The sequence below is a fragment of the Thermobia domestica genome, chromosome 1 (assembly GCF_964235325.1).
Source record: "Thermobia domestica chromosome 1, izTheDome1.hap1.1, whole genome shotgun sequence".
Lineage (NCBI taxonomy): Eukaryota > Metazoa > Arthropoda > Insecta > Zygentoma > Lepismatidae > Thermobia > Thermobia domestica.
The window spans coordinates 203,291,060-203,314,398 of NC_137454.1; the positions used below are offsets into that span (position 1 = coordinate 203,291,060).

General features: G+C 34.8%; 1 protein-coding gene across 2 annotated transcripts in view; it reads right to left on the reverse strand.

Moving 5' to 3' along the window:
- The window catches only part of Noc2 (Nucleolar complex protein 2), a 52,460-nt gene extending 34,985 nt beyond the window's left edge, over positions 1-17,475 (reverse strand). The window contains exons 1-5 of one of the 2 annotated variants that reach the window (XM_081768657.1): positions 17,320-17,475; positions 13,488-13,630; positions 7,638-7,900; positions 2,516-2,646; positions 165-274 (exon numbers count right to left, since the gene is read on the reverse strand). In XM_081768657.1, the coding sequence (XP_081624783.1) occupies positions 165-274; positions 2,516-2,646; positions 7,638-7,900; positions 13,488-13,617 (634 nt within the window). In that variant the 5' untranslated portion in view covers positions 13,618-13,630; positions 17,320-17,475. Of the gene's footprint in view, positions 1-164; positions 275-2,515; positions 2,647-7,637; positions 7,901-13,487; positions 13,631-17,319 lie in introns of those variants that run through there. The other variant, XM_081768667.1, reaches the window with a different exon arrangement.
- Between the last annotated feature and the right edge of the window lie 5,864 nt (positions 17,476-23,339).

A 23,339-nucleotide genomic window follows, 5' to 3' on the forward strand; every position in this document is an offset into this window, starting at 1 on the left:
GTGTAACTGAACAGTTTCCTTTGTTTAAATTAAACACCATGACTTTCTTCGTTGTATAATTATTACACTAATGTAAAATTTTATACGATAAAATTTAACTGAATCCTTTGTTAAAAACTAACTGACTGCGCCGAAATTCTATAAAAATATTGGATAAAAAGTACCTGTGGTTCCATTAACTTTGTACTTCGAAGGTTCATCTTGCTCCTCATTCGTCACTCGCAGCACTGCACCATGAAAAGCCTTTATAACTTCAGCTATCGTTTTCAGGGATCTGTGGATAATAAGAAGACTTAATAAATGTCTCAGTCAACGAAAGACCAAAGACACTACGATAAAATCACATATTTACCTGATATATTCTACTTTAATTAAAAAAGTAGCAGCAATTAATATGGTAGCTTGCGGTAAGTAGTTTTCGATCAAAATCTACAATATGAAGGTCTCGTCTACTTTCTCAATGTTGAACTAATAATTGGCAGTTGCAACACTAGTTGTTCGGTTGCTGTTGTATGCCATAGAAACATTTTGAGACTTATGATCAACATTACTTATCTTAGCACTGTTCAATCAAACACTTTTCTAAACTTTTTTTTTAATGTTCAGTAAGTGACATTCCCTAGTTGTTTAGACATCATTCGATCATTCGTAGCACTACTCCAGCCTTTTTGATATATATCTGTTTTTCCATTAAGGCAGATTTACTTCGGGAAAATAATTGGAATTTTCGTTTATACATATACGTACGTTTCTTCTTACTCAAGTACCAGTTTTATTTTCTTGTAGATTCTACACTTAAGAAGCTGCCTTCACAATATATTATGCAACTTAACTTACCACTGATGTAGTTTTTGTTGCCTAATCACCTCATCAATATCTGCGACTTATACATCTTGTCATCTATGTTTCCTCGGTTGCTTAAACTAAACGTATTCACTATCATTTACGTACTTGTATATTAACGTATAATAATAAAAAAAGAAATGGAATCTTTGTTTTATATCCCGTGATTATGCTGGCTAGTCTAAAGGATACGGTGATTATGAGAAATGAATGAAAAACTGGAATGAAGAAAGTGGGAGGAAACGGAAAAACCCCGAGAAAACCCACGCACACGGTGTTTGTCCACCACAAAGTTCACTCGGCTTGAGTGAGGATCGAACCAGGAACCCCACGCACCAGAGGTAAGCGCTCTACCTCTGAGCCACCGAGCCCCCCCCCCCCCCCGTATAGTAATAAGTAAAATAAAATAGGGTAAAATACCTGTGTACGTCTTCTTTTTATTTTTAACCCGAAGGTTACAGGGAATAATCACCGAAAATTTTAGTTAAAAAATAAAAAGAACACGTACTTAGGCAAATATTTTATTTTACTTACTATTATGCTTAAACTTAAACTTACAGGCAAGAAAACAATACAAAAAAACATTAAAAAACAGATACAAAAACGCTTACACCACGTTCTGACTTGGAGAAACATTTAACAAAGCATTTGAACTTAATAGAAGAGCTCAATTTAGTCTGAAAAGTAACGAAATGCACTACAACTTTGCGTATTTTGAAACCCTAACACGATAGTAAAGTTAATTTATCGACAGAGCCTTTTCTTTCTTTAATCATCATATCGTGTCAATAAGTTTGAAGTAAGACAGTAAAAATTATTTCCTCCTCTTAGAATTCTGAAGATCCCCACAAATGCTGTTCATGTTCAGTCTATGCTTTTACATAAAGTGCGACTTAAAAAGCCTAAATCAAGTGATTAACAGAAATTTCAGTTTATACGTAAATTATAACTGACAATTCCGTGGAACAAAATTTAACCAATACAATTTCAGTAATTACTGCTGACACTATGAACCTTTTCACTAAAACATTACTCCCATATTCTACAAAAAATTCGTTGAAAATAGAGTCCACCAATTTGTTTTCTATCTTTCATACAGAATGCCCGATTTTCCTTGATTCCCATTTTAAATTAGGATGAAGTTATCAAATGTTTTCGTGTCATATCAGAAAAATAAACGGAGCCCACTATTATTTCCTTATTAAAACAAGTACACATATAGCACTTATTGCCTACACGTATTAAACTTCCATTAATCTCATTCCTACTCGTTGCCACAAAATTTTACTTCAACAGAATCTGTGAATCAATTAATGAGGAATGATGACTATGTTGACAACACTACACTACAACTTGTACGCAGTGTATTAGAAAGCTCTGTTCCACTACGTGAATCCCAAAGAGGAGTAGTTCTCGTTTTTTAAGTATTTACAGGAAGTCGAATTCCCCTTTAACAGTTTGTGAAGAACAAGAACTCAATTTATTAAGTTTTGTTACCTCATCCTTCAATCCCATACATGCCAAAGTATTAGATGACATTTGTGAATCTGCCGACAATGTCTAGGAAAATTATAGTACGACGCAGACCGTGTTAAGATTAACAACTAATTATTAGTAACAAACATATCAATTTATATCGTTACAAACAAGCGTAAGTACTAGAAGTTCTTGCCTGTCAGACTGCAGATCTTGTTGCCACTTCTTAACCATTGGAACTGAGATAACATTGTTCACAGAACTATCAGAAATCTGTTTGACAGGGGAAGACTGGTCTGCTTCAAAATCACTTTCATCACTTGCAACCTGAAATGATTTCTTAGAATTAATTTTTTATGCAAAACTAGGAATAAGAAAAAAGAAATATATCTTTAAGAAAGAAAAATAAGAAAATTCGATGACATCACCTAAACATCGGTATGTCAAATCCTAGTCCCGTATTTACTTCTTGTAGCTTCTGAAGATTCGATCCATACTAAAAAATGGAATTCGCGACTAACGTATCAAAACAAGCTACCGCGATATGGTTACTCCCAAGAATCCGAAGAACCTCTTACTTTTGAACTTGCTTGTTGTGATTATAGAAAGAAAGGAGAAAAAGTCTTAAGATATCTGCAACAAACATCGACAGTGACAGCGCACGGAAGTCATGTGTAAATCTAACAAAAAATTACCTGGAAAGCTTCCAAAACTAACGCATTAACAGAGGGAAAGAAAGAAAAAAAAATACTATGTCGTCTTATGGTAAAGACATTATCGAGAATTAGACACAAAAAGATATGTACACAAACAGGCAGAATCTAATGTATTGCCAATGTAAGCAGTTTGAAGGACCATCTTATAATAAACTCAACTTACTTTTCTTTAATCTATTCCAATTTCATTTAATCATTGATTTTTTGCTATAATATTAGCATCGTTAAGACATAGGTAAGTTAAGAGAGGTTTTAATCGGCATATGATGGATGGGAATTAATTACGAAGATAGTAACTATATATAATATTAAAAATAAATTTTAAGGAAATCAGCACTGGAAGCTTCAAGCTATTCGCCTTTGCAAATGATAATGTTAGTGTACATAGTTATTATTTGGTCAAATAATTTTCGTTCATCTATCCTCACTAAAACTCACTTCCTTACCTATACTTACACAAATGATCAAACATTCGACATAGCCAACGAAAATTCGACAATTGATGATCTTCTGGATGAAACTCTAACAAGATAGAGAAGACAAAGATGAGTTCCTTTCGATTTCATTAAGGAATCGCATCAATTAACTTCACATCAGGTTCGTCCTTGCTTTCTTATTTCGGTTGAACAAAACCCAATTCCAAACCAAAACTTAATCTTCGTCCAGTAAATATTTTCGTAACACCCATATTCTCACTGATGAAGCATAGTTCTTTTCGGACAAACTCACCACAGCTTATATTCTGTCAGCAATATCAATTCTGACATGCACGTTGTACGTTGTAAAGGTAGATTATGTACTAATAGCTCAAGCAGGCTTAATATATAGGAACTTAGGAGTCACACTACTATGATATTGTGCAATATCATATGGACTTCCTAGCTAAAAGACTTTCCAGAAAATTTATTCGAAGTTTCTTCACTTTTTGTGAAGAATGAAATTAGGGACGCCACCTCTCTTATCATGATGAATGGACAACAATGCATTTACATGTACAAAGTATGGCTTTCAGTGCGATGTGATGGCTCAGTGATACTCTTTCAGGTCCAGGATGGTGTAAAAAATCTTCCCTTCTTACTTTATAGTTTCAATTATTCGCTCGTACGATTTTGTTATGTATACACTTTACATATGCTTCAGGCTGTTCTGTATACACTTCGTCTTCAGTTTCCTTTAGCCTATTTAAAATTAATTAGTACAAATTTCACAGCAAGCTAGTTTCAATACTTACACACATACACACCGTTTATGACATTTACATATTCTAGAACAGTGAGCCTTTTCTACTCGCGTACCACCAAAGCATATTAACTATTAATACCTTAATAAGTCGAATATATCAACAGTGGCTCCCGTACCACAGGTTGAGAGAAACCCCGTCCTAGAATTCATTAGTAGAAACGAGTTTAAGAACAGTAGGAATTCAGAGATATGGTTCAAAATTGGTGTACAAAGCGGCGGAAGGTGATAGTGATATCAACATCCCGAACATGTTATACAAGGTGTTGAAAAAATACAGTATTTACTTCAATGGTACGTGTTAACCAATATGAGCGGCAATACTTGAAATTGTTCGGTCAGATGGATGGTCGTACAGAAGTTGACTGGGTATTTCGTGCTCATTATAGATCTTGGAATAGCTTAGTGATGATCGATGCCGGGGCCTGAATTATGATCAGGCGCATTCCAACCATGTTCCACACGTGCTCAATAGAGGTTTAAACCGGTGACCTTGCACGCCAGAGTAGAAGTACCTAATACACAACTAACCCAAAGGTATGAAGAAGCGGGTTATTCTGGAAGAGGATGGAATCCAGAAAAGCGTCTACAAAAAAAACTTTGGGTTTTACGTCCCACGCTTATGCCGGTTAGGCTAAAGGTGACGGTGATGAGTAATGAATGAAATAGTGGAATGAAGAAAGTGGGAGGAAACGGGAGAACCCCGAGGAAACCCACGCACACGGTGTTTGTCCACCCCAAAGTTCACTTGGTGGGAGCTGGGATCGAACCCGGTACCCCAAGCACCAGAGGTGAACGCTCTACCACTGGGCCACAGCGGCCCTTAAGCGTCTACAAAGCTCAGAAAACAGGAGTGACGATGTCCCGAATGCACTCTGAATGAAGACCAAAGCAAGTGAGATGTGTAGTTTGTTACCTCTCATAGCAGAATGCAAGTTGTGAGTCCTATATGGGGAGTATAAACATGTGCTGCACTTTCTTATTAGGCTATCACTGTCCGGAAGAGGAATAACGTTCATGCATGGCAAATACCACCTCCCTCCATTTTTTCCTGACATCACCGAAGACGCTGTCGAAGGAAAGCAGGTATACGGAGTACTCCTGGAAGAACATAGAACTGCCTCCAACAACTGACTGCTTAATATTCGTGTGCTTACATGTAGAGCCACGGTGGATGCGATTACCCTGGCGGTCTGTACTGTCAGTTAGGGCAGCCAGAATCATTCTTATTCTTTTGTCCAGGCGAATTCCACTGCACTGGGCACTACGAGATACATCTGCTGAGGAGGAATCTCTCTGTCTCCCATCCTGTATATTACTATACGGTGAGACCTGTCTATGTTGGCCATCATCGGTTCCATTGAAAAGTAGCAAACTCACAGAAAATAAGAGTGATTGGTGTATTTTTAGAATAGGATTTCTAATATTACTTCATTGTAAAATTTTAATAAGCAATGGCACGACAGTTCCTTATAAATAATGTGTACACTCATGTCCAAAATTATTGTCGCACGTCTATAAATATGTTGTAGGAATAAAATTTGATAACGAATTCGCCGAATATTTCTTATAATGGTATGTGTATAATCGACAAAGACATGTATGTGGCTAATTTCATGTCAAAAGAGCAGTAAACAAGAACAATAGTACGAAAATAAAACTTTCTTGGCCATTAGCAACATTTTGTTTTACTCACACTAATTTTCGTATTTATAATTCTTTTCCTATGAAATTACCACAAATATACATTTCCCGATTATACATATAGTATCAGTATTAAAAGTAACCTGCAAAATTATTATCAAATTATATTCTTACAAGAAGACAGTTATATATATGCAACAATCATTTTGGACATCAGTGTACACAGACCTTTCTCTTCCTGAAAGCTAGTATGGTACATTGAATTATTCGGATTGAAAACACAATAACACAAACAACCGTGAAATAGAAGCGTATGTACGAAGTGTATTGAAATTGATATTAGAGCACACTGAGTTATTCAGATTGAAAACAAGAAAAGCTAAGTTATAATAAATTGAACAATTCATATGCAGCTTATATGACTTCTTTTTACTTGTTACTGAATTGCGGTTCATTCTAGATGTATTTCTTTTATTATTTTTGGCAGATATGCACATTCTAATATTGTAGTCAACTACCTCTTGTTAATAAGCTACAAGTGTTTCCCTCGGAGTAAAAGATGTTTAGAGAAAATCTTAAGGGAATTCATATCTCAAAACCTCCGCTATCTTTCGACAAGCTGTCAGGTGCCAATAGATGACAATTCAGATGGTTAGCTTTAACCTCGAGAATTTTCCGGAATTACTAAAGCTCCCCACTGATGACCCAGAACAGACAGGATAAACAAATACGTACATCCATTTCCTGAATTCCTGTACGAGCTTTTTCTTATTCATATCTTTGTTCATCACCCCTTTGTCAGGATAGTGTTCTGGCCATTGACCTCCAACAGAAAATCGTGGGAATCCATGCTTCTTTGTCTCCAGTCACAAATACGGAACATCTGCCTTTCATATGGGCATACGAAAGAGTTAAGAAAAATAACAAAATGGTATTTTGCGTGGCCAAGATACGCAGGTAAATTTATCATTACCATCATAGGATAAAGATTGCTTCAGTGTGGCCAACTTCCAAGGTAGACAGGTGGCCAACTTACAGAGAAGTAACGAATGTTTTATGGGAAAATGCAGGTTTAAGACGAACAAGGCCAAGATAAGTAGGTGACCAACTTAGAGAGGTGGCTAAGTTGACAGGGTTTACTGTACTATCTTGTAGCAGCCCCAATTGAAGTCATTTTTTTTAGTCAATAGGTACTTAGTGGCGTCCTAGTGCCCCTGTGAGTACAGACACAGACTGGAAACACAGCTCCACTCATCCGTAGTGCGACGATCTTCAAACTACTAACAAAGTACCCTCTGGAAACATTACAATCAGATTCAAAGTAAATGGAAGTTGTACGAGTAATGCTAACCCACTTTCCAGTCAAGAATGGGGAAAGCTCAAACAAACGATTAGCTAATCAAGATGTTCGAAACAATTCCCAGATACCTATAAAACAGCTACTATGTCATTACTCATTTCCACTCACTCTGTTCAAACTTAAGTCTGCATGTCCTCTACACACATTCTATAGTGCGAATTTTGTTCGAATCAGATTATGTGTAAGGGAACTTTTTAAATGCACTTCTACAAGTTTATTTGTAAATGCATCACTTTATGGTCACTTTCCATAAATGTGTATACTCTACATATAAAACACTGATATGAATGACATGTAAAATAGGAAGTTTTTGCTCTATTTTTAATATATAAATAAAATAAGATGTAGTGAGAACTTACCTCTAGACTATCAGGTGGCTCATGAACATCCTGTTCACTATTTTCACTACCATCATCATCATCTGATTCACTTTCGAGGGGATTAAACTGAAGCAAGCTTTTGTCATTTTCCTCCAGAAATTTATAGAAGTCAGGATCTGTTTCCTTTAGTCTTGCGAGAGATTTCTTATGCTGAATTTCTTCCGAACTTTTTTTTGACTTGTTTTTAACGGTACTGTCCTCTCCATCATCATCACTCTCCACCTCCTCATTGTCAGTCAATTCTGCAACAAAAAATATGTTTTTTATAAAAAAACACACATTTTCTATGATGGTTTCATATAATTCTTGGTTTTCATGTTTGTTTATTCAGGATTCTAAATTGGTAACTATCTATATATTAAAATGCTAGATTTATACGTTTATGTTCAAGAAAAGTTTATATGTTTATCTCCAATTCTTTCGACATCATGATCTCGAAAACCACAAGTGCTAGAAACGTGCCGTTTTCACTGGTCGATTCCAAATTTTGTGCAGATTGTTCAGTTGTAATTGAATTTTTTTTAAAAGGTTGTTATTTCTTTATTACATTTTTAGGGGTACATTGAAAGTGTTGAATTTTAAAAAATATATATATATCCTACGAGTTATACATTCCAACACCACATATTTGTATATATGGGTTGTATGTCTCTGAGGTGTTTGTTTCATAGCTAAATGATAATGAAAAACGAAGGATAACCATTTCTCCACTCTAAGAGAAATCTTTATTGTGTGGAGTGTTTTGCAATGAACACAATATATCACTGACATTATAATTAATTGTATACGTAATGTATTTGCTTATTGCATACTGCATGCAAGAAGAAAGAAAACAATGATCATACATGAATTAGAAACTACAACCGGAAGTAGGCTCAATCTTGCAAATGATGCGAGATATTGAAAAAATCTCCCCTTTATGGTACCCCTTGCCGATTTTTATTAAGATGTCTTTCACTTGTGTTTGTGCATGTATAGATGTTGTGAGGAATGATAAGGAGATTCATGCTCATATGTGAATGATATGCTGTGTAGAAATGATGTGCAGGTTCATCTAGTAATATATGAAAAAGTAACAAAAAGTAAAACTCTATATTTATTGCTTGCGTCTTTTTTGTTTAAGTATTGATAGTATATCAATGAAACTAAAACTTGTTTAATCAACAGGTTTTGTACACATAAAGGTTTTCGCTGTGTAGAAATTTATTTACTTACGTGCACCGAAATAGAAACAAATTTGTGATTAGAGTTATCTTGCTTCTCAATTATTAGAAAGTTCCAATTTTTTAAAAAAAAGTTTCCAGTTTATTTACTTTGAAATTCATTAATTTTTCCAAAGTCTGTCAAGAAGACTCATTGATTGTAATATATAAATAATGTCAAAACAAAATATCGTAGTAGCATTCCAATTTAGAACTCATTGCTTCCACAGAAATAACGATTTTTCTTCGAAATATATTGCAGATTATAACTAACATAAAATGTCATCACGGAACATAGAACTGACTGCTGATAATACGAGGGTCATTGCAAAAGTCATAGCAACTATTTTCTTTCTCAAAAATGGTAAGGAATAAAAAAAACTGAAATATGCAAATGGAAGGCATATGTAAACATTGCATGTAGAGAGATGGATGAACAGACACACTACCATAAGAACACAGCACGAGAAAAATGACTTTTTTTTTATCGTTTCAAACGTGTTTTACTGTTAATTGCAATAGTACAAATAGTACATTACAAAACTACGCACACAAGATGGCAGGACATCATGACAGAATAAGGTGACGTACTATTGTGTACTGTTGCAACTGACAGTAAAACTCGTTTGAAACGATAAAATGTTTTTCTTCATTTTTCTCGTGGTTTATCTTTATGGTGATGTGTGTGTGTTGATCCACCTCCCTACATGTAATGTTTACATATGAACTAACTTTCTATTTGAATATTTCAGAATTTTTTTATTCCTTGCAATTTTTGAAAAAGAAAACAGTTGGCATGACTTTTGCAATGACCCTGGTATGACACAAACATATTATTCATGTCTTTAAAATGACATATCCATATCTTAAACACTAAAAGTACAAAAATTACAAGCATTAATAATAATAATAACGTTACAACTGAAAATAAAAAAAGTCTTTTTGGGATGGAGGTTTTCTCCCATAAAAAGCTAGAATTTTGGAGTAGAAATCAGACATTTTCGCTTTATTGATTTCTTTTTCATTTTGTCATTCAAGTATTACTTTTGCTTCTCTATAGTGAATTCTAGAATTTTTAAAAAAAGCCTTTAACATTCACTATTTATCCTACGTTCAGTTCAGGACTGGCTATATTTACTGGATTTCTAAATGGTATTTTGTTGCTGGTTAGCAGCGCAAGTAATGCAACCCAATATATCACAAGTGTCATGTTGGTTTCCTAACCACGTTTATCAAGTTCGTGAAAGTTATACATCTTGTGTTATACAGGTTACCTAAATTCAAACTGACGAAGAAGAGAAAACTATCACAAACGAAAAGAAAACTATCACAAACTATCATGAACAGATACAAACCCATATCTGCTTTGGTATACAATTGCGTGAACATTTCATTCTCCGTTCGGGAAACACTTTATTGTGCGCTTCAAATATTCTATTAGAACCTAGTATAAGTTTAGTCATAACATTTGAAGTCATAAATGATCATTTTCGGTGTGATGTTAGTTTAACAGTAGTAAAGTTCATTAATTACAGAATTTATTCTTTCTTTCTTTATACCGCGTTAATATATTTGAAATAGAGGAAACTTGGGTATTGTGTTTTTGACCTTCTTCCACTCAAATGTTAACAGACTCAATAAATGTTATCCATATACGGGTGATTCCACGAAAAAGGGAAATTTTCACTTGGAAAATTTTTGTTCCGTAAATAAAAAATAATAAACTTTTCAACACCCACGGAGTTGAGATTAGTGAACACGGAGTTGAAAATTGCTGTGGAGTTGAGAAACGTGATACATCTGGGTGATAAGTTTTGGTTTATAAGTGATTAAGATTATAATTGTCTACTTGTCTATAATTGTCTAATTGTCTACTATGGTCTACTTCATTTGTTTTCTGAGCTTATGTAAACCGTCTGTCTTCTCTGTGTGATCAAGTCAACACGTCGAAAGTGCAATACTTTTGCAACATTTGGTAAGTGTATTTGTATATTTGGTATATATACAAGGTGTTTTCAAAACAATACACACATCGTTTGGAAGCTGATTCCTGACACAAAGATAAGACAAAAAGTACAGACAACCTGGGTGACAAATGCTCCTTTCGGAATTATAGGCTGCCGAAAACATGAAAAAAATTAACTTTAAAGGTCCATAGCTCCAAAACTATGAGACCTGCCGTAGTCGGGTCACGACCTCACTTAGGAACTAATATAACAATCAATCAATCAAGAGAGGAAATAAACCAATATCAATTTACTCACCTGCTCTCGATGCACAAAAATATTTGTCTTATTGCTTCTTTAAAAGCTTTTTGTTGGTGCGCATAACACGTCAATAGGTTAAAAACGTCAATAGATTGAGACGTCAATAGGTTAAAAACAGACACCATCTTGACTTGACTGAAGTTTTACCTCCGGCTACCTGATAGCCCCAAATCTGAACTTCCGCGAAACACTCCTTAAATGGGCTAGGATCCACCAGCCGGCCTTTGAGTGTGAATGACACGTGATCAGGGTGTCGGCTCCTACGGCCGTTGTGATGGTCTGCGCGATCAGGTTTCAGTACATCTCTACTCAAATGAGTTTTTCAATTACCTCACTGTGCGAATTCATTAATTTTTGAGCTTCCACCGGGAAACAAACCCAGAACCACGCACGAAAGGCGAGCGTACTAGTCACTAGACCATAAACGAGCTTTATTTCTATCAATATGTTGAAAGAACAAATATTTGGAAGAGCATGTGCATAACAAAACTATAGGATTATCAACTCCGTGAACTTGTCTCAACTCCGTGGATTCCTTAGTTTTCAAATGGACATGGAGTTGAGCACCATGGAGTTGAGAAAATTGAATATAATTTATCTTTACCAGCCCACTTTTTAACCAGTATATGTGAGTAATTGTGTATACATTTTCTACGTTAAGGCGTAGGTTTCTCAAGGGAAAGAAGGTATATACCATACAAATACATTCAGTAATAAATACCATGGTGTTGAGTATCAATTAATATACGCACCTGCTTTCCACACACAAAAATATTTTTCCTATAGCTTTTAACACATGCACACAACTTTTTCTGTTCTTCAGTCAAACATGTCTGCCTTGTCTTCTTGTGGGTGTTGCCAATGTGGACGACCATGCTATCTGTTGAGAGCAATGATAATTTTTTCTATTGCCATGGAGTTGAGACGAAATAGAGGTGACAGAAACGAAGCATAGTCAAACTTTCGAAAATAATCGTTATAAAGATTTACTTTCCATAAAACCGAAACATTCAAGTGTTCTCTTCCATTTAATTACCATTAAATGATGTTTGATTTGCGACTTCAGTTGTAATTTATTGATTAAAATCAGTCAACTGTAGTCTGTGACAGCCCACGGTGTTGAGAAATCTGGGTAATAATTATTTTTTTAAGTATGTTTCGTGTTATATTTGCGAACTGTTATACATGGAATACCTACTTTGTGACGGTTACTACCAAACAAAATTAAAATGAGGTGATTCTTTCTAGTAGTAGTTTGAAGAAATGCCCGTGACAGAAAATTTCCCTTTTTCGTGGAATCACCCATACATAGATACACTTGTTATGCACATTTCCTTCCATAAAAGATATCTTTAGCTATATATATATATAAATATATATATATATATAAATATATATATATATAAATATATATATAAATAAAAAGCCCACCGATTTGCTTTTTTCCTTTTCTATTCAGTGATCGATTATCCTTGATTATTGAATTTCTCACACACTCTCTTCAGAATGCAGTAATTAGATCCTTTTTCGTGTTATAATGGGAAAAGAAAGGTGTTATTCCATCATTAAAGTTATTTCTCTTACTTCTTTATTAAAGTTGAAACGTTCAAAAAAAATCTCAGGCCAGAAATTTTAATATTAAAAAAAAAAAAAAAAAAAAAAAAAAAAAAAAAAAAAAAAAAAAAAAAGCGGCACTTTTCCGAGCTCTTGTACCTCTAGTTACAACTTTTCGAGGAGGAGAAAAAACAATCAATATTGTTATGAAATTTAGTCCAAAATACTGAAATTAAGCAATATAAATACACTTAACTACTACCAAATTTTTCTATCTTCAGGTCTGAATTCTGGCATATGCCAAAGAAACTGGGCACTTCTGTCAATTCTCACGTGAGATTTGAAATACGCCGTGTGGGTATCAAATTCGTGCCCAGGCTATGAACAATGAACAGGAAAAACCCCGCTTCCAAGTCTATTGGTGCAGATTTAAATCGCTAACTTAAGAACTCCGTCAGCGTGTTATAGAAGAGCCGTCCTTTTTGTCGAGGATCATTGCTGATGTTGAAATTTGAGTGTACGGGTATAACTGAAACGAAGCAATAGTTTTCTCAGTGGCAGAGCCCACTATCTCCACGATCGGAAAAGGAGAGACATGTCCGCAGTTCAACCAAGTGGATGTTCATCGTCTTTTTACGACATTCGCACATTCCAGCGTGATACGCAGATGTGGATTTCCACGACACATTCCCGAAGTGGCAAGAACGCCGTAATGATGTGCAAGAGAACTTCTTTGAAGGTTACAGTATGTTCACAAAGATAAATACAGTAGCGCGCGCGCGCGAGAGAGAGAGAGATATGCGTACCTGATGCGTCGTTTTCATTTTCTTCTTCACCAGACTCTTCCACCTGTTTCTTTTCAAGGGGCATTACATTTTTCTTTTTACGTTTCACACGATTTCCTTTCTTCTGATAAGCGTGCTTGAACTTTTTCATCTCTGCGATTCACCTACAAATCAAACACAAGAAAGAATAAATGAACGAAATTAAAAAAGGATGAACGGGAATTTTTTTGAAACTGACATTTATACATACATACAAAATTCATTAGGGCACTTCTTGATGATATACAGTGCACACACACACACACACACACACACACACACACATATATATATATATATATATATATATATATATATATATATATATGGTGGGTCATTTATCTTGATACATCCTTGTAACTTTTAAACAGACAAAATACTGAAATTTTGTACCATGAAATAAATACCATGTGATACCACATAAAGTTGTATTTTTTCACATGACACTGCATCAGGTTATTTGGGAAATTGTACTACTGCCGATTCTAAGAGAAAAAGTTCACATAACTATGTGTCGTATTCTCAACGGTTTGAGAGATGCTGGTTGTGAAGCATTTTTGATCTTAAATTGCTTATTGCTCACCTATGGCGCATTTGAATAGTGATGAAATGGTCTTTCCAATGGTATGCAGTATGTGATAGTAGGTCTTTGACAAGGAAGTTATTGAGGTATATTTGGAAAAAATAAAATTATTTTAACATTATTTAAGGGAATTTGATCGCAACAGATTCCAAACGGAACACACTGTATATATAAGTAACTCACGGGACACCCTCCAGTCCGCTGTCAATTACTAAGAAAATACTTCAATAATATTTTCTTAGTTTATACAGCGGAACAGAAAGCGCATTGCACGCAAATTAACTCTTATTGTGTAGAAACATTTAAGTTATGAAACTTTCTTATGAAATAATTTTAAAAAATACTGAAACTCACTAAATAAAGAACAAAATGAAAGAACATTTACATGGTAGTTACGAAAGTAGCAGCAGTTTCCATTTTACATGAATTTTTGTAAATACGATTTGCATATATTTTCCCACATTTTTTTGATAATATTTTTCTGGAACGAAAAGAATGAACACCAGTAATAAAATATAAAGCTTTCTTGCATTAGTCGACACAATGTTATGACCAGCCAGATGAATGATGTGTGATCAGCACATTGGACCCCATTGCCATGATTTCTTGCTTTCTAGAGTAGAGATCACTATATCTTAGTTGAAGTATTTTCTCAACGGCCTCCCAAAAAAGTTCAACCCCGAGAATTTTATTTACACCAGAAACAAAACATGAGTTTATTGAAAAAAAATCAAGCCCAAACCCAGCAACTATTTCTGTTATATTGGGCAAACACATTTGTAATACTCCTTATTAATGTAAAGATATATTTTCAAAAGCTTTTAAAATTTAATCTTGGCAGATCCCATGATATTCTAAAATTCCATGGAGATACCCAATTACTTTAGGATGACATTAGCTCTAGAGAGTCCTTATTAACCTTCAATGACGGATTTAGGAAATTTTACAATCTAACACGAAAATCCCTTAGCTCTATTATTTGATAATATCTGATAGCCGTCAGACATACCAAGTTCTAGTTTCGCTAGACACATGTCTGCAACATTCTTTACAGCTTTGTTAAGATCTGTTTTAGAAATACAGGTATGTATAAATTGAGAGTTGTACGAACATTATGGTACGCCCAAACCACATAGGTATATACCTTTGTTTTGGACTGAAACTGTTCTGGGAACTGTTGTTACGCTTTAGTAATTATTTTTTCGAAATTGTGCCGTCTCGTACGCATATCCCACACCCCTATGGTATCGCCTTTATTCAATGGTTTCTCTGTAATTGTTAGTCATTCCTACTTTCAGTTTTTTGTAAACACATAACGTTGTTCAGAACTTTTTGAGTCATATATTGGAAATATTTAAAAATAGGAGTTTAACGAACCCCCAAACTCCATAGCGATGGATTATAAGTTTTCTTTGAGTTGTTAGGCCTGAGTATCGGTAATAAATTTTTCAAAATTGTACCGTCTAGCCGCAAACTCCATATACCTATGGTATCGCTACTTTTATTTTCCCATATTTTGGTAAACATTACGAGTACCGACATGCAGTTATCGGTAAACATACACTTGTACTGTTCCTCAAAACTCTTGTTACGACAATTTTTGGAAATGTTTAAAAATGGAAGTTTCGAAAACCTTACGGTATCACCAAATCCCATAGGGATGTGTGTTTGGTTTGGATTGAAACTACTTTTGAGGTTGTTGTTAGGCATCAGTAATCAATTTTCTGAGATAGTACGATCATGTACGAAAACTCCATACCTCTAAGGTGTCGCTCTTTTTATTTCTCCATATTTCGGTAACCGTAAGGCATACCGAGTTGCGGTTTTCGGTAAACAGATATCTGTAATGTTCTTTACAACATTTTAAAGACATACATTTCAAAATATTTATAAATGTACAAATTAGGGAATATTATTTAGTTTCTCCCCCAAATCACTTGGTAGCGATTACTGTTCGTTATCTGTACGTAACTGTAATGTACTTATGAGCATAAATACAGTGTGGATATATGACAAAGAAACTACACTCCATAAACACGAACAAACTTGTGCACGGTAGCCAATATTAAAAAAAAAAAAAAAAAAAAAAAAAAAGCGAATGCTATCTAACCGAGTCAGATCAGGAACGCAACAGAGGGTCCCGAGCGGGAACGTCCGTAGGGAGTAGGTGCATTAGCGACGATAGGACGTTTACAACGGCTCACTATAAGTCTAAGTGCCGGCTCCGGAGGCGTAGATGGATTTGAGGGATACTAAATACCACCCAAACTAGGTACACCTGATCCCACTGGGTACTTACCTACTTTTATGTAGTAATACATTTTGAGTTGTTGTTAAGCCTCAATAAGTACTTTAAAATTCATCGTTGTTCTACCCGAAACCCCGAAAGTCCATACCCGACCAATTTGTTACAAAGACTTCTCATTTATTATTAGACACATGTTTTACCGTTTTTAGATGCTTGACCTAAAATGCAGGAAAAAGAGTTGAGATGGTTTACTAAGATAATATGCATACGAATAGCACTATATTAGGATTTAGATTTCTGGGCTTTAGGCAGCTATGGCCATGTTAGCCCGTTACGTTTATGGGATGACGTTCGTCGGCGAGCATATTATCCGGGGGAAAGGAAAGGAAGCGGCCTTGGATCTATATGTTAGATACTACCCCGGGTTTTGCCTGATGTGAATGAGGAAAACCTCACTCAGGATGGCTGGCCTGAAAAAACTATTTTTTCGACGGAGTGTCCCACCGGGAATCGAACCCAACACCGCTCGCACTAAAGGCAAGAGCGTTAGCGACTACGCTACGCGGGGCCACAATAGCACTATATTAGGTTTGAATTCAGACAAATTCTATATAAAAGTGGAGGAGGAAGAACAAACATTATTAGTACCCGCAATAACACGTGGGAGCACTCGCTATTCCTCTAGTACTATATTTCTATTAAGATCGAATTCCGGGTTCGTTTCAACGTGGGACCTTGAAATTTGAAGACATTGTTGTAACTAATTCTATTTCACACAGGAAGCCCAAATTTCACATATCCTCATCTCTACAAAGAGACGTTAAATGGTAACCAATTGATCTTGTATTTTTCTAGTGCAAGGCAAATCTATAAAACAGCGCAATATTGTAAGTTATCAATGGATTAAATTACCACAAAAATAACAAATATTCTAGGTCACTTTTGTCCTTTTTATACTACGTTATGATATTAGAATGACTTACGTCTAGTAAAAATTCAATAAAAATCTTGAACTTCCGTAAAACATGCACCCCATGCGGAAAACAAACAACGCACGTGCACAATAACCGAGAATCTTTCTTCTCAGACAATTTACTTTTTCTATAAACATTTATTATAGCATGTGCGTTTTTTTCGTAATTAGCTTTATAACTTCGAATTCTGTTAATACCTTTAAGCCGTTCTTACACCACGCGATAAATCCTAGGAAATATCTTAGGATTTATCTTCGAAAAAATGTTATGATCTCGTAGGAAATCTTACCGTTTTGTGCCATACACGTGAGGAGTTTTCCTGTCTGACCAAATAACGATTTTCAATATTATGAAATAGTTCTATTTAATAAAAGAACAAAATTGATGGATTCCTATGTTAACTACACTGCACATCCTACTAATATTAATACCAAACGCTACATTGTTAAATTGGATAATCTAAAAAAAATCAGAAAGGTGCTGGTGTACTTTTGGCGCACCAAATTTTAGAAAATTACAGGTAAAACTCAAAATTTGCATGAAAAGACATTTTATGGAGAATAAATTTCCGCAAGCAATATAATTAAAATTGAAAATAATATACCTGCATTTTATGTTTAGAAGTGTAGGGTTACTAGTGTAAAAACATTAAAAGTGTTTTACGATGGATAAAATAAGTGAAGGACAATGTTTAGGAGAAGAAGTCCAGCTATCGTTTCTATGAAATGTTACAATTTCGGTAGTTTCTGTTCACATTAGTTTAGTTACTGCAAGGTTTTGTTATGTTACATTATATAAGTATAGGGATCCAGCATGTTAGATATCGCTTTTTTCTATTAATATTAGGTTAGTTTAGTTTCATTAGATTTGATTTGGTTAGGTTTTCTTAGGTCTAAGTATTTGCATCTTCCATTTCTCCTGTAAAGTTTGTATTTTTTAGGTTCTCTTGGACCCCTTCTGCGAAACATTTACTTAAGTGAGTGCTTATAAAAGATAATCACCAGTGATACTATTTTCCACCACCGGTGTATTCCTTCACAGTTTACAGAAACTGTAACTTATGTTTACAAGTGGAGCGCTACTAACTTGATACCATGACAAGTGCTATTCAAACTCGTATCATTCACAAAAGCCACTCGCTTCACCCTGCTTCGACTTAGTTTGATAAAATTCGTGCTTTTCATTTACCACCTAGCACAAGTTGTTATATGTCTTTGCATTATAGTTTTTTATACTATACATCCGGACGTCGTATTTATAGGCAAATCATAAAATAATTGTAGTTTTTCATTAATTGCTTTTAATTGTCCCCTTGAATTTTATCTATGTCATGTGAGATATTTTCATGTTGCTTCGCGGAAATAATAAGGAAATGAGTGACAAATTATAATTTTTCAACAATTATTTCGAGTGGAGCACCTGAAGTAAATCTGCACGATCAGAAGATATATTAGCAAACATACCACATCAGTTGTTTGTTTTCACTTTCTCTCACCTGATGTCGCTTAAATCGAAATCTTACGAATTTCATTTTCGAAATAAACCTTGCTCTAAACAAGAGAAATCTCATAGGATCGTTCAGTACGAGGAAATGACATGCGATCTGATGCCATACATGTTGAGATTTATAATCTAGGACAAATCGCAAGATTTCCAAGGATCTATCCTATAGTGTATTTAAAGCCATATAGAGTGTTCGGAGCAGTTTTCTCATATTGATCCATTGATTGTAAAGTGTACAGAAAAAATTGGGCAAGTCTTTAAATTGCCCATTTCATGGCGAGAACAGCCTGAGGGGCTTCTAACCCGTTCCTCCTCCTCCTACAACTACTACTTATACTATGGATCCGTATAATAAAAGTGCATGGATTATAATAAAACTAATAGCTCTAACGTTGTTTGTACACCGTCAAAGAAAGCTTGAACTAGACCATTCAATACCTCAAATTTACACGTTCAAAGGAATATTGTTCATGACACTTGAACAAGAGTCTCGAGTGAACTTGAAGCAGCTATTACACGATCATAGAGGTATTGAATCATGTTTTGTGTACTTGTTGATAGGTGGAAGTCCAAAACAAGTTACCGAAACTATGAAAAGAAATGGAAACGAAACTGCGTACTGATTTAGTTCAGACGAGCGCATGATTAGCTATAATATTAGTATTTCTTTCCTAACTTTCTGCAGTTTCTAGGAATTTAATAGATTATATTGATTCGTTCAGAAATTAATTAATTAATCTTTTAGCAACAAAATTGAATTTTCACTATGTATTTAGTCCCTTTTACATTTAATGCGGGTTAGGTTAGCTTACGTTAAAAGAGTAAAGTATTATCTAGTATAAAAGCATCCACTGTACTAAGCTTTTAAAAAATCTAATTCTTCACATGACGTATTGATGCCAGAATCACACCAAATAAAAATAGAGAACTGTTTCCCACAGTTGTGCGTATCACGAAGTAATGACTGCCTTTTTATGTTATTTATGCTATGACATCGAAGATAGCTTGAAGAAAAGGCTGGAAACACAGGAAACCAAACGAAGCAATGACAATGCTTTTTTTTCAGCTACTGCACTTACCGCCCATATCTGCATCAGACTTTCTTCAGAAACCTATCCCATATTTGGTACTGGTTAAGAATAGCCGTTCAAACAATTAGTAATTTTACTGTTAAAACGTGTGAGTGCGTATGTCGGAATATGCTTGCATAATGTAGGAAATCAGTATTTTATGTTTACAAGTTTAATGTTGCCAGTATCAATCATTACAAAGGCTATAATTGAGTTGAAATGAGTGAATACGATGTCAAGGGTTTGTTGCATATTCTAATTTATTATTTATTACTCATATTTCTTGCTCTATAACCTCCGTGGATGACGCGCCTGCTCCCTACAGACATACCCTCGCACGGGCTCCCTTCTATGCTCCTTCCCTGACACTGTTAAATTGCATTCTCGATTTTTTGCACTTTCTTGTATGTGTCATATCTCAGGTACCTTACGGGAAAACCCTAGTAAAATTAATCTGCAAGCATGAAAGTAACCTCTACCTATACATGTGGATTTTGTGATAAAATAATCACATTACAATAAGATAATATGTAATCATTTCCATGGTACTTCAGTTTGTGAGCATAAATAGTAGTAAAATGCCAGTTCTGGGCCACTGAGCTCACACCCATTTCATCAGTCCCGACTGAAGCAGAGAACGACTTTCTCAGTGCCTCCTGATACGCGATATCAGACGACCCAGGTACGAGTCGAGAAATTGAGTAATCCGTTACAGAGGTGTATTCGTTCTCTTTTACGGCCCTTTTTAGGGGTGTATTCGTTCCGTTTTACAACCCCTTTCCTCAACCCCTATGTAAGATGTCACGCGTATCGCCCAGCCATGGAGAATCGAACATCTCCTGTAGAACTCATTCTCTTTTATGACCACTTTTTTCAACCCCTAGTTTAACATAGGAAAAGTACATAAGACTATGTAACGTAGCAGAGCTAATAAAAGAGTATGACTTATTTTTCCACCACTATTTAACACAGCAGAGACTATGAACATATATTACAACCCTTATGTAACACAGCAGACATGATAAAAGAGTATGGATTATTTACCAACCCCTCTGTAACATAGCAGAGATAGTAAAAGACAATGAACACATTTCCCAACTCCTATGTAACACAGTAGAGCTAATAAAAGAGTTTGGCTTATTTTTCCACCCCTATTGTAACATAGCAAAAATACATAAGACTATGAACACAGAGACTACGAACGCATATTTTAGCAGCACTTCTATGTAACATATTAAAGACTAGTAACATAGCAAAGAATAATGGGGGTGTATTCGTTCCCTTTTTCAACCCCTATTTTATCAAAGCAGAAATTACTTAAGACAATGAACACATAACCCAATCAGAAATTACACAGATACTACGAATATAGCAGAGCTAATAAAAGACTATGAACACGTTTTCCAACCTCTATGGAACATAGCACATATTACATAAGACTATGATCACGTAGCAGAGCTAATACAAGAGTTTGGCTTATTATTCCACCCCTTTTTTAAAATAACAAAAATTACATAAGACTATGTACACATTTTCCAACCCCTATGTAGCAACAGAAAGTACATAAGACTACGAACACAGAGACTACAAACATCTATTTTAGCAGCACTCCTATGTAACATAGCCAAGGGGTGTACTGCTCTCTTTAACGAATCCTTTCAACTCCTATTTTACACAGCAGAGAATGAACCAATAGCAGGGTTGTACCTTTTATCAACCCCTATGTAGCATAACACAAAATACGTAAGATTATGAACAGCAGAGAATGAACCAATAGCAGGGTGTACCTTTTATCAACCCCTATGTAACATAGCAGAAATTACAAAAGCATTCATCTAGTACTACATGTTCCAAAAGTACTGACCATCGACGTCAAAAGTTTAAACCCGAATAACTTGTAAACGGAGCAACGTACTGAGGTGATGTTTTTACATTTAGCAATAGGTAATGAAGTACTACATGTCCCAAAAGTACTGACCATCGACGTGAAAGTTCAAATATTTAAACGTAAATAACATAAACGGAGCCACACATTGAGGTGCTGTTTCCACATTTAGTAATAGGTCATGAAGTACTACATGTCTCAAAAGTCCTGACCATCGAAATCAAAGGTCAAATATTTAAACGGAAAAAACTCGTAAACAAAGCCACATATTGAGGTGCTGTTTCCACATCTAGTAATAGGTCATCAACTACTACTTGCCTCAAAAGTACTGACCATCGAAGTCAAAGGTAAAGTATTTAAACACGAATAACTCGTAAACGGAGTCGCATATTGAGGTGCTGTTTCCAAATTTAGTAGTAGGTCATCAAGTACTACATGCTCCAAAAGTGCTGACCATCCAGGTCATAGGTCAAGTATATAACCCGAATAACTTGTAAACGGAGCGATGGATAAATTTGAGTGACCTATTCAATTTTGTACCAAGCAGAAAAAAGTGAAAAAATGTCATTTCAATAAGCTCAGAATTTATGTACCTTTTTGTGCTATTCAAATAAACGAAGGAATAAGTTCATACCAACCAGAAAAAAGCAAAGAAGGTCCATTTTAACTAGCTCAGAATTTCTGTAGCTTTTGTACTACTCCAATAAACGAAAGAATACATTTGTGTGTTCTACTTTTTATACCAACCAGAGAAAAGCAAAGAAGTTTCATTTTAAGTTGCTGAGTTTTGTATACCATTTTATATTATTTAAATAAACAAAAGAATAAATTTGCATTAACCAGAGAAAGCGAAAAAGTATCATTTTACCTAGCTCAGAATTTATGTACCTTTTGTATTACTCCAATAAACGAAAGAATAAATCTGGGTGTTCTACTTTTTATAGCATTTTGTACTATTTAAATAAACAAAGGAATAAATATGTACTGACCAGAGAAAGCAAAAAAGGACTATTTTAACTAGCTGACAATTTATGTATTATTTTGTGCCATTTAAAGAAATGAATAAACAAATTCGGGTAAACTATTTCCTTTTGTACCGACGAGAAAAAAAGCGCAGAAAAGGATCAATTTTTACTGCCTTAGAATTTTATACCTTTTGTAATATTTAAACAAATGAAGGGATAAATGTATACCAACTAGAAAAAAGTGATGAATGATTAAATTTGTGTCCTATTTCCTTTCGTACCAAGCAGAAAAAAGTGAAGAATGAACAAAATTCTTTGGCTTATTTACTTTTGTATTCACAAGAAAAAAGCAAAGAAGGTCCATTTTAACTAGCTCAGAATTTATATACATTTTGTACTGCTCAAACAAACGGAAGAATAAATTGGTACCCACCAGGAAAGTGATGAAGAGGTATTTTAATTGGCTTAGTATTTTATACCTTCTTTTATCATTTAAATAAGCAAAGGAATAAATTTGTACTAACCAGAAACAGTGAAGAAGGATCATTTTAACTATCTCAGCATTTTATACCTTTTTGTACTATTTAAACAAACGAAGGAATAACT